The sequence below is a fragment of the Labrus mixtus genome, chromosome 17 (assembly GCF_963584025.1).
Source record: "Labrus mixtus chromosome 17, fLabMix1.1, whole genome shotgun sequence".
In the NCBI taxonomy this organism is placed as follows: Eukaryota; Metazoa; Chordata; class Actinopteri; order Labriformes; family Labridae; genus Labrus; species Labrus mixtus.
In genome coordinates this window covers 10,173,656-10,186,327 of record NC_083628.1, presented here as the reverse complement: position 1 = coordinate 10,186,327, position 12,672 = coordinate 10,173,656, and the positions used below count along the sequence as shown (strand labels likewise).

General features: G+C 41.1%; 1 protein-coding gene across 4 annotated transcripts in view; it reads left to right on the top strand.

The window, feature by feature from the left end:
• The window catches only part of col5a1 (procollagen, type V, alpha 1), a 78,675-nt gene extending 66,618 nt beyond the window's left edge, over positions 1-12,057 (top strand). For 3 of the 4 annotated variants that reach the window (XM_061060794.1, XM_061060793.1, XM_061060791.1), the window contains 18 exons: positions 725-778; positions 984-1,091; positions 1,204-1,257; positions 1,351-1,404; positions 1,527-1,580; positions 1,670-1,723; positions 1,841-1,948; positions 2,100-2,153; positions 2,249-2,302; positions 2,542-2,649; positions 2,945-2,998; positions 3,089-3,124; positions 3,273-3,326; positions 3,471-3,738; positions 4,574-4,686; positions 6,624-6,692; positions 9,060-9,293; positions 9,490-12,057. In XM_061060794.1, coding sequence (XP_060916777.1) covers positions 725-778; positions 984-1,091; positions 1,204-1,257; positions 1,351-1,404; positions 1,527-1,580; positions 1,670-1,723; positions 1,841-1,948; positions 2,100-2,153; positions 2,249-2,302; positions 2,542-2,649; positions 2,945-2,998; positions 3,089-3,124; positions 3,273-3,326; positions 3,471-3,738; positions 4,574-4,686; positions 6,624-6,692; positions 9,060-9,293; positions 9,490-9,636 — 1,677 coding nt within the window. In that variant the 3' untranslated portion in view covers positions 9,637-12,057. Of the gene's footprint in view, positions 1-724; positions 779-983; positions 1,092-1,203; positions 1,258-1,350; positions 1,405-1,526; positions 1,581-1,669; positions 1,724-1,840; positions 1,949-2,099; positions 2,154-2,248; positions 2,303-2,541; positions 2,650-2,944; positions 2,999-3,088; positions 3,125-3,272; positions 3,327-3,470; positions 3,739-4,573; positions 4,687-6,623; positions 6,693-6,751; positions 6,821-9,059; positions 9,294-9,489 lie in introns of all 4 variants that reach the window. The other variant, XM_061060792.1, reaches the window with a different exon arrangement.
• Positions 12,058-12,672: the final 615 nt, after the last annotated feature.

Sequence of the window (12,672 nt, the reverse complement as noted above, 5' to 3'; positions counted from 1 at the left end):
CATGGGCCTGTGCATAATTTCTCGGATGCAACATTGCATTTAGAGCAGAGGAGTACGCTGCTAATACAGAAGGATCAGTCATGCTTTTAAACAGGCGTACCAACTGCTTAGAGTGGCTTTCTCAACGGCAACAAGAGAGAGTTTGGAAGGCAGCCAGTCACTAATTTAGAGCAGCAGCTTACAATGCAGAGCTTTTTGTTCATGCTACAGAGAGTCTGGATATGCTCATCATAACACATCACCACGCAGCTCGTCATTTGGTGCTATTGATTGACTACTGGTCTTCAAAACATTGCACAGGCAAAACAATTCCCCTGAAACTAGTATGGCAGACTGCATCAGCTGCAAACCTCAGCAGGGAGGACTGTTGTCTTATTTGACAGTGAATAACGATAGTGCCCACTGCCCAGTGTATAGGTGAGTCGACAGGGGCAACTGTCCAATAAGGCATGAGGAAGAGGACAAGATATATGTGAAGGGTCCAGGAAGAACAGTGAGGTCAGCGCCCTCCAGTGCTCCAGCCACCCAATCTGCCCACACTTGATGGATTGAAACCTCTTGTGTCATCTCTTTCTATCGCAATTTGGGTGGTGACAAGGGCACCGGGACAGTGAGGGCTGCTGTAAATGATGGGATTTTTAGAAGCATGTTGGCTCAACAAATCAGCTTTCTGATAATGTATGCCTCTCTAACCCTCCCTACCCCGTTTCCTCTCTCTTTCCAGGGAGATGCTGGTGAAACAGGAGAACCAGGTCTTCAGGGAGAAGTTGGCCCACCAGTAAGTTATCTGAGACACTGTCTTCCATTTTAACATGAATAAGTTCTAAGAAAGAATGAATATTCTGTGGTCATTAGCTGGACTCCAAATGAGTTAATGTGCAATGACTATAACATATAATGACAATTCAAAATTTGCATTTTTCCGCATGTTATCTTCTAGTATTGCTGATAAGCATCTCTAAACAAACATGTTATTATTCCAGGGGTCAAGAGGAGAGCGAGGAGAAAAGGGAGAAGCCGGCCCTGCTGGTTCAGCTGGACCTCCCGGCCCTAAGGGTCCCGCTGGAGATGACGGTCCCAAAGGCAGCCCTGTTAGTTTTGTTCCATCTTTGACTTATAAATCAATGGAACTCTACAAGCAATGACCTTGAACTTTAAATCTAGTCCGCAAAAAGAAGTAATGCAACTTTCATTGATTTTCAGGGCCCAAGTGGTTTCCCAGGTGACCCTGGTCCCCCTGGAGAGCCCGGTCCAGCTGTATGTATTGCTTCATACAGATTATTTATGATACTATATTCTTTGGCGTTTTTGTTTGATGCATAATTGAGAATCTGTGTAATTCTTATGCAGGGGTTAGACGGTCCAGCTGGTGATAAGGGAGATGATGGAGAGGCTGGTCAAGCTGTGAGTGTCACAAACTACTTATTGCTTCACCATAACATTTTGTGTCATTTCTAAGTGTGAATTCATTCATATAAATTTCCATTTAAAATTACAAAATGACTACTGTTTGATTTTTGAACTAGGGTTCCCCTGGACCCACTGGAGAGTCTGGTCCCTCTGGACCACCAGGAAAGAGAGTAAGTCTTGTCCTTGTTTTACAAAATGTTAAACATTCTTGTCTTTTTATCTACACTATTAATCTCTGACATTACTTCCTTTTAAACAGGGCCCCCATGGAGTAGCAGGACCTGAGGGAAGACAAGGAGAGAAGGGAGCCAAGGTAACATATCCAACAAATACAGATTTTCTTCTCACTTTGAAACCAACAGTCTCAAGTCGCGAGCAAAAAATTAGCAAGGAACCAATTTGTTCGTGTTTTTTCTGTTTTGTTTGAAAGGGAGAGTCTGGCTTGGAAGGTTCCCAAGGAAAGACCGGTCCTGTCGGCCCTCAGGGATCACCTGGCAAGCCCGGTTCTGAAGGTCTCAGGGGTATCCCCGGCCCAGTTGTGAGTAGAGTGTTTCTCCCATTTACGCTAATTAATCACAGTCAAGTTATGTTCTGTAGTCTGTTAAGTCAGCTTAAAGGCAAGTGTACATAAATGGCTTTTAATAGACTGTCCTGGTATTAAAAACACAATTTTTTGTTTATCCATGCAGGGAGAGCAAGGTCTGCCAGGTCCTTCAGGCCCTGATGGACCTCCTGGACCCATGGTAAGTGGAATCTGCCTTTAAGTTGCGGTCTTTCACATGATGTAAGGGTCTAGTATAAATTCTTATTCAACGGTTTCTTGAAATCCATCTCACAGGGTCCTATTGGTTTAGCTGGTTTGAAAGGAGACTCTGGTGTCAAAGGAGAAAAGGTAAGTCACTTCTGCATCAAACCACAATGAATGCTTTTGTGCAGGGCTTAAGAAGACTAATGGCTCTATTTACTGACAGATTGATTAGATCAGTTGTTTGCCTCAAGCCATCAAATCATTGCCCTAAACATTAGAGGGCCTGCCAGATAGATGTATTATACAGCTAATGTTTATAATGGTGCATTATTGAGTGCTGTATTGATAATATATGTGTTTGTGCCTTGCTCTCTTCCCCTCAGGGACATCCAGGTCTTATTGGTCTCATCGGACCCCCAGGTGAACAGGGAGAAAAGGGCGACAGAGGTCTTCCTGGTCCTCCCGGATCACATGGTTCCAAGGGTGACAATGTAAGTAAACCAAACTCCATTGGAGTCATCGTGAAAAGGCCTACACGTGCTCACTCATGTTTTTGTTTTTTTTATTCTGTAGCGCAAAGACAGACTGTGAGTGTTGTGGGAGAGCAGAGCTATTTCTGCCAATAATCCTCCTACTGAAAGTTATTGATAATCTTTGTCTTTTATAAAATTTAGAACAGCCAAAATGAGGCTTTCGTCAATACTGTAGCATGAAAAACAAACAATGCTTCTTCTGTCTTCACCGAACAAGTGATAAATTCACACTCCTTTCATTTTCCTGCTTCAGGGTATTGCTGGTCCTACAGGTCCTCTTGGTCCCCTCGGTCCTCCTGGATTGCCCGTAAGATGACGTTGATCAATATGTGTTGTTACTGACTAGTGTGTAATGTCTGAGCCAGTATTGATTGCTTGGTCTTTGTTGTGTCTTTAGGGTCCTCCTGGTCCCAAAGGAGCTAAAGGATCATCGGTAAGTGCTTCTCTGAAAGCTATACTTCCGAACAGAAGGTCAAATGTTACTGAAGGTCAAATAAACAGAAACAAGAACTTATCACAACATTTACAATGTAATTTGTGTTTTAGGTAATAACGTTTTTTTTTTTATTTGTCCTGCTCAGGGTCAAACTGGACCAAAGGGAGAGACTGGTACAACTGGACCTCCTGGACCTCCAGTAAGTTACATAGACTTTTAAATTATATTCTTATCTTATCCTTAGCATGAAACATTTTCCTCTTAGTTCTGTAGACAATTACATGATTCCCACCCTAATTCCTGATTTGTGTTTGTCTTTCCATCTCTCATCTCCACATAACAGGGCCCTCCCGGAGATGTGATCCACCCGCTCCCCATCCAGTCTTCCATGAAGGGCAGAAGTCGAAGAAATATCGATGGCAGCCAGATGATGGACGAAGCAGCCGTGGATGCCAACTACAAGGACTATGACGACGGCATGGAGGAAATCTTTGGCTCTCTAAACTCCTTGAAGCTTGAGATCGAGCAGATGAAGCACCCCCTGGGAACACAGGCCAACCCGGCTCGTACCTGCAAGGACCTGCAACTCTGCCACGCTGATTTCCCTGATGGTTTGTATTACACTTTGTATGAAACCAGGCATTAGGTGAATGGTTTTAGAGTTTTTAGTTACTGCCCTGATTTGGCAGTTGTGCGAATTTAACTGGGTGATACACTTGTGTTGTTAATTGGCCCTTGCCCAATTTGAACTGTGTTGTATGTTGCTGCAACTTGCCTTCGTTTAAGAAACACCATTGTAACACACACTCACTGCAGATAGTATAAACCCTAAAATTGTGTATGACAAGGTCCAGGATACACAGAATAAAACAAATCCAAGGGGGATTTCATTTTGGTGAAAATATATTGAGTTAAAATGTTGTGTGTTTTGAGTGTTCTGAGAGATTTAATGCCATTGTGTCCCTCCTCTGTGATTTTGTCACAGAGGAGGGACACAATAATAATAATAATAATAATAATAATAATGTAATTATTAAGTTGGCAGTGAAAGAAAAAAAATCGATATCATTTTAGGCTTTTGACAGTCTTCAGACTAAGTGGTTAATCAATCAAAAAAGAAAATAGTTTGCAGTTTCATCTAGACTGAAAACAATTAGTTGGTATAAAGATTTTGATGCTGAATTAATTGAAATACATACCAACAACAACAGCGTATGTCATGGTTGCCTTTAGCACGAAAAAAGAACATTGTCTCTGTATAAGATTTCAGAATTTTATATCAACACAACACAGATACATGCAAAAGAAACATGCTCTCTAAGCTCAACAATACATTGTAAGTACTTACCTTGACCTTGAGGAGGACATTATAGACGTCAAATCATCGATGCACCATAATTTCTCCCTCTCCCTCTCTCTTTCTGTTTTCTCTCTTCATGTCTTCAGGTGAGTACTGGATCGATCCAAACCAGGGCTGCTCTCGGGACTCCTTCAAGGTTTACTGCAACTTCACAGCAGGTGGAGAGAGCTGCATCTACCCAGACAAGAAGTCTGAAGGGGTATGTCTGACCATGTATACACAAACATTTTCATGAACACACAGGTGAGGTTGAGCCTTCAGAGAGGTTGGAAGTAATAGTAACATGAAGGATTTTCGATTTTGATTGACAGTGAAGTAAGCAGAATGCACAAGATAAGTGAGGGGTTGTCTTTTTATAATTTCTTCTGGGGTTGTGAATACTGTATGAATAACTTGACATCTCAAGACAGCACTAGTTGCAACAGTTACTCTATTGTACCTACACATGTACCCATTGAATTAGCCTCCATGTGAAATCCCCTCAGAGCAATAAAACACAATACGCATGTGCAAGTGTGTGACCCCTCAAAGATACAAGTTCTTGTAAGTGTGACCCCACAAAGTCAGAAAAACAAGTCTATGTGTGTAAGGTAAAATCCCCCCCAAAAGTATATAAAACTGTGTTTGTGATGGTAGGTGTCTGTTAAAATACCCACGAGGATTTGAGATCCAGTTTGTGAGTGCAAGTGACCCTACAAAGATAGAACGCTTGTTTAGAGTACGGAACCCACAAAGTCAGGTTAATGTGTTTGAGTGAGTGTGTCAATTTAAAACCCTTCAAGGACACAATATTCAATTTGTGTGTGTATGTGTGTGTGTTTGGTTGTGACCACACAAAGATTTATTTACAGTAGAGATAAAAGTTTACGCATTTATGTATTGAAGAAAAAAATCGTATCTCTGCAGAATGTAGGAACCAGTTCTTGTGTTTTGTGTTTTAATGTGTGCCTTTGAAAAACTACGGACAAACATCCTTAACTTCAGTTAAGTTCTGACAGTTTGCAACTGCAGGGAGGAAAGCACATGCATTCATTCTGGTCCGTATTGTTTCAGTGCCATTTTTAGATGCAAGACCATTCAGGACTTTATTACCTGATAAGCCTTTGGCAGGTGACTGGCGCGCTGAGAAGACTTTTGCTTTGTTATACAAGAGTGTGTCGAGGAGAGGAGAGCTAGCAAGAGTGGTGAAACATTGGGAACACTTTCTATGACAAGCCAGGGGTTGTGTTATAGCACAGTGCTACAGCCACTTTAATGATCCCACTCACCAGGCCTCAGAGGAGAAGGAGTTTGCTTTAGCTAGGAATAATGAAGCGGACTTTTTATAGCGTGTTGCTGATGGGCTGCTCTCATTTGTGTCAGGGGGTTAAAAAAAAAAAAAAGGCTGGGATGCCAATCTCTGGAACAAGACTGCAAACGCTCCCACATGCATTTAGGTTGGCATTATTTTTTACAAGGGCACATAGTTATACAGCCCACGTATTGCACAGAATCACATAGCCTGACATGCTATCAAGGGTTCTAGAAAAGTTGTAGCAAGGATATATATTTCCTCCTCCCCTCCTCTCCTGCGAAAACAACTGAAGGTCACCTTCAAGGCAGCGTGGCTCTAATGTATGCCATCTCCCAGTGATATGTGATCTCCGGCACATCATTCATTAGCGCATCAAGCTATTGATGACAGTTCCGTATCAAACCCTGCTATCTAATTATGGTGAAATTCATCATTGTCATAGTGAAGATCATTGCAGCTGTGCCCTGTTGGCCAATTCACAGCTTTTAATGGCATAACAAAGTCAGTACACCATGGCTGCACAGCGCTAACACTGAACAGCAGGGATAGAGGCCGCAGTATAAGAACTCCTCGCAGGCGATCATTTCTTAATTAATCACTGTGTACTCATGAATTTTTCAGCAGCAATTAGCTGCCAGCTACAGTTTGTACTCTACAAAATGGCATAATGGCTCGCTAAAATTTTCTGCCCAGGACCGATTGGTGTAGTTAAGTACTGTTTCAGGCCTGGAATATTCCTCAAGAGGAGGAACAGGGGAGAGGGGATGTGTTTCTGTTAGATCTGTTGCTTTAACCATGCTGTTTTTTTCCACCTCTGCCTCTCTGTTGATGTATGCCCCCAGGCTAGGCTCACATCCTGGGTTAAGGAGAATCCCGGCTCCTGGTTCAGTGAATTCAAACGTGGTAAACTGGTAAGCCCGACTTTTCCCAAATCCTTTTCCCTTCCCTGAATGCCTTTTATATTTTACAGAGCAAAATGGCAAAATGGCCGAAAGACTCGCCAGGCACATGGTATAGTCACTACAAGAGAGGTTCACTGGTAAGTCGTCCGGCCTGAGGTGCCCAGAATCCTGGTGGACTCTGGGTGCCTTTATGGCTCTGCATGGTTCTGCCCTTCAAAGTATGTACATGCGGTGGCACCTTGCTTGTTGGTTGGAGTGCATGATTGAGCACGAGCTGCACTCACTTTCAGTCCAAAAACAAAACAGGTGATGCTCTTACAGGGAAATGGAGGAGAGGTTTGGGGGCGGTACGGGCAAGATTTACGTGCAGTGAAACAATATATTTTAAACCTAATGGAGTTGAACAAATAGAAAACAGTGTACTCCTGTTTCCCTGTTTAAATTCTTGGCTGTATATCCACTCCTCTGCTACATTAAGAGAGCATCTCCTGAGAGTGACTGTGTGCCTTGATACTTGAATGACTCAGACGCAGCAGCATAACAATACATAGTGGATTTAATAGTGCAACACCTGAGAGTGAATGCATCACTTTACACTTCTCTTCCTCACACATAAGATTTTTTTTTTTTAGTTTCCTCAGCAGGTCATTTATTCCTCACATGGGGGGAAAGAATAAGTGTCATTCCTTCTCTGTGCTGCAGCCATCCAGCCGCACTCACATTCCCAGTGTCTCCCTTAAAACACTACTTAGAACCAGCAGAGCAGCTCTGAGTCAGAGCAGGTCAGGCACTCAGTCACCACCCAGGGGCGTCTGGGTACTCAGTCACTGTTGACTTGCGGCTGTGATGATGAAGAGGTAATGTGTCTCTGGCGATGTCGGGCTGGATCCACACGCTAAGCGGGGTAGTGGGGGGATGGGGGTGGGCAGGGGGGGATTAAGAGTGGTGGTGGGGTGAGAAAGACAAAAGCATGAAGCCACCCTGACACTCTAAGGGTGGAAAACATCGGAGCACTTTGAGCCACGGTGCTGACACTCATCGACATATTGCAAAAAAAATCTTAATTAGTGTATCTTGCAATTCAATTGCTGTCTAAAACAGTCATAAGCTCTAAGTTGGTGCGTAAAAAGATGGGAGAAAAATGATGCTGATGTCAAATTTGAGTGTCGACACTCTGGGTTTGTATTTGCATGTGTATGTATGCGTGAACAGTCGCTTATATGCAAGAGCAAGTCGAGAAAGAATACATCAAGTCTCTTGCTGCATGGATGCTGCATGCGCTCTCCCCTCAGTAAGTCCTGTTTGTCTGAAAGACGAAGCGAACCATGTGGATCTAATGGATTCCTGATGGTTGGTATGCAGATCAGTCACTTAGGGACATTAATGGGACCTGTTCCAAACGTGCTGTGTTATCAGGCAGGATTACAAGGCGGTACAATCAGCTCAATGGGATAAATCTCAGTTTTTTTCTGTGATGAGCTCAAAAAGCTCAAGAATTCCAGGTTAATTCTAGGTTAATTACCAGGCAATTAGCATGTCATTACTGCAACACATTTCCTATAAGGTAATTACATTCTCATGTACTTGCCATCATTTTCTAATATTGGATATGCATTTTACATAATTACATAATCAAGATTTAAATGTGGTGTTTAGTTATGCTTATTTTTGTACTTTGAAGGCAGAATTTTCCACATTAAGCTTTACACATTAGCACAGCTTCAAGGCAAGACACCTAGTAATACCACAGTGAACTGAAACCTTTTTTTTTTTTTAAACACAGTATTTGATGATGGGAATTATGAAATAATATTTACTGTTTACAAATCCTAAACTAAGACCCACCCCCAAGCAGAAATGTATTTCATGAACATTGTGTGTGTGTGTGATGGGTGTGGCTGTTCTACATACAGCATTCTGTTGTAAGTAGTGAATTGATTATTGATAAATAGTGTTTTAATCCACAGGTGAAAATAGTCCAAAAAGAATACATGCTTTCACTTTTTAAAAAAGAATGTCTTTGATAAGGACAGACGTGCTGTCCTGTGGTATCCAGGCACAAGCAAAAAAAAAAAAAACAATCCTGTTATGTTTTTGCTCTCCCAGAGCATAGCAGTGTATTAACTGTGTGTCCTTGGATGACACCTCCTTATTCCAACTCCGTTGTCAATAAGAAACACGTCCTACACGCCGAACACAGCAGTAAAGCAAATTAAAAGTCATAAATTAAATCAAGATGGCTCCCAAGGGACATAAACACCGCAGTGTAGAGATTATAGTGTGTTCTAAATCTTTTTAGGATCCTCTCTCTGTGCACTCCAAGGGTCCCTCCTACTGCTGTTACATTTTTGATGCTCAGCTCCATCTTTCCTGCAGCTCTCCTACGTGGATGCGGAAGGAAACCCCATCGGCGTTGTCCAGATGACCTTCTTGCGGTTGCTGAGCGCGGCAGCCAGACAGAACATGACCTACAACTGCTACCAGTCGGTGGCGTGGCACGACCAGGAGCAGGACAACTACGACAAGGCCATCCGCTTCCTGGGCTCCAACGATGAGGAGATGTCTTATGATAACAACCCCTACATCCGCACCCTGGTCGACGGCTGTGCGGTAAGTCAAAGAGATGTTTGTGTTGGCGATTCCCAGGGTTCTTTGAATGATGAAGCGCTGTCAGAGAATTAAGTCCCTCTTGTCTTTGAAGTGGCTCTGTCATAAAGGCAAAGCAAAACTGTGTGATGTCTTTATATCTGAAGAATATTTGAACAAACTAACTCTCCCTCCTGCTGTGTTTTTCTCTCTCTGACAGTTGAAAAAGGGCTATGAAAAGACAGTACTTGAGATCAACACACCAAAGGTGGAGCAGGTGCCATTTGTGGACATCATGTTCAACGACTTTGGCGGCTCCACGCAGAAGTTCGGGTTCGAAGTGGGCCCTGTCTGCTTCATGGGCTAAAGACTGTTTACTGTGCAAATGGAGAAAAAATTAAAGCATATATTTGTTTTCTCAGAAAAAAAAATAAAACAAAGTGAAAAAAGAATAGGACATTTGTAAAAAATAAAAAGAGTTACTTTTTTCCATAAAGCAACAAGTATGAGTAAATTGAAATCAAGTTGAGAATACAGAGAAATTTTTATAGGAGTAGAGGAAAAATAACCTTGGAACCTCAGTGTGCCTTCTCCATCACATGCAAGTTTTGAAACTGGATGTCAGATCCTGCCTCTTACACAACTCCAACGCACGCACAGATCTGTAAGCCCCCCATGTCATCACTTGATTAAGGTTGGTTTTTTTACCCAATCAATGAAGGCGACCCTGAGAGCTGCAGCCGTACCAGACGCTCGCAGCATGTGCCATGGACTCCATCTGATTTGGCTTTTTTTTTTTCTTTTGACTTTTCATCTCCCTGGCTTCTTCCACTTTTCTTCTTGTCGCTTTGTTTGCTCATTCACTACGGGAGCTTTGTTTGTGCATAATTGTCCTCCCCATTCTCTTGGAATGGATCTTATATATATAAATATATATAAATAATTTTTATGTTTGTAAGTACATTCTGTATATTTTTTCCTGGTAATGTTTATTGCTTTTCTGGCTTCAAAACATGCATGTGACATGTCAATTGTGAGGTAGGAGATGATGGAAACGGGGATGACTTAAAAAAAGTAAAAACAAACGAATTAAACGGAAAGTGAGGAAATTCGACTTGTAAATTAGAAAAAACAAACGATTGGGGAGTCTTGTCTTGTTGCAGTTGTGGAGCACACTTTGTTGTAATTTAAGAGCAGAATGGAAATAAAAGATGGAAACAAGCTCTGTGATATTATGTGACAGTTTGATTTGCATAAGAAAAATACTACATTCCTCCTTTTATACCCTCTGAACAGAACACCTACTTTGGTGGCAATATCATTAACTTAATTAAAAGCGTCTTTTCTTAATCCCCCCTCCAATACTCATCTATCTGACTATGCAATGAGAGATGATGTCACATTTGAATGGCAAACACAAAGAAATCAAAAAACTAGGTGCTATATTCTCACTTCTGTGGTGCTATGTATTTTTCTACATGTTGTATGAATGAAAATATTTTTTTGGTGATAATATTCCATCACCAGAAGCCCCCCACCCCCTCCCACCCTGCCTTTTTGACTCTTTCAACCACCATGTTTGGACACAGTTGGATCTTTGCTGCATCCATTCTGTTTTTGTTTGATTTCATGTTCAGCGGTTTGCATGCCATTTCTCTACATATCCCATCAGTTCAGCATGGTGGCGTTTGTTATCTCCTGCTTCAGCGGACCGCACAGAAAGTAAACTTGTTACAAAATGTTGGAATAACGACAGGAAAATCAGATGTTGGCTTTTACATATCAATGTGCTAAAACGTTGAATTTTTTACTCTCACTGTTGCATCATCTGTGCCACAACAAAAGTGATGGAGTTGAGAAGGGGACATGTTGTGATTGGGCCAAAGGGTTATGGTCCAATCATGTTTTTGGTATTGAAGCCCTCCACCAAAGGTTTTATATTTTAGCTTTATGGGCCTCGATGGCTTGAAATCAACATTTTTGTATGGGAAACAACTTGAAATTATATTTTTTGATTTAAACGCAGTATAGTTGCAGGCCACTAAATTAGGCAGACTAAAGAGTTATCTCATGCAGTATCAAAAAAATCGCTATTTTTTTGCCCTTATTGTAATTATGCTCTTTGTTCAAACTATGCACTCTCTATGCTTATGACCACTAGTATCTACCACAGAATTTTAAAGCTTTTCATACAAAGGTTTTTTTTTTTATTTCCTTTTTTTTCAATCTTCAATATGTGACTTGAACCATTTCTGTTAAGGTAACTCAATATGCTTGTAGATCTTTGGCTTTATTTTTCATTGTGATGCAGTACACCCAAATTTCAAGAAAAGGACATTTTTTTGTAAATTTCCAGAACCAGCAGTGATGCTGCCATTGTTTTTTTTTTTTTTTGTAGATTACAATTTGTCTGTCTGTTTTGTTTGTTTTCACAGTCTTGTCAAACCTGTGTAAGGATAAGAAGATAGAAGTTATATTGGTTTTTATGTCAATAAATTTGAGTTTACTGTGGCCATCCACTCTTGTATGTCTTTTGAAGCATTAAAACCTATCTGTATGCATGAAATTGTAAAGTTTTTTTCTCTTGTTATAACTAATTTGTAGAGTTAAAGGATCTCCAACTCACCTTTTCTTTCATCGGGATACGTCAGTTCTTCAATGGTCATGTCCGCTGTTGTGAAGTGGAGAGAAAAGTGATGAACTTGTAACTCTACCAAAGCCAATGTTCGTTTGTAGTATATTTATTGTATTATTTAAAATAAAAAAATAAACGTTAAATGACACCATAGTGTAAGTGTAAGAGACGCCCTCTTTACATGCACACAGGAAAACAAAGTCAAAAGGTCATTAATTTACCACATGCTTTTTTTTCCACCACATACTGGCTAGAAAAGGCTCCTTTTAATGGAGACTTACAACATGCATTTGGCCAAATCCATTCACAACTTTTCGGCTTTTTGTGTGTGAGAATGTGTGTTCAAGGTCATATCTAAACTCTTTTAGTGAATGAGTGCATGTCTGTTGAAGTGGGATACAGACGGGGCTATAGAGATGACCCACACAGTCTGTTGTAATTGTGTCAAACAATTATTGTTCCACAGATTCTCAACAGGAAAGAAGAAGTTCTACTTCTCACGATTGACCATTCAGTCTATCATGGATTGTTTCCTGCTGATGTCTCCAGCATAGACTGCTTCCGGATAGACATTTTTGGACAGCTAATGTATTCATTTTCATTCCTCCAAGCTAATTTTTCAACACTGCCTGCAGTGCATAATGATAAGTATGGAAATACATGCATTCTATGTACAATAACTCCTCCACACTGAAGCATTTAATGAGAACCCTCCTTCGTGATCACTAGAATATATTTTTTACATTCTGATGCACCACTCATTTCAAC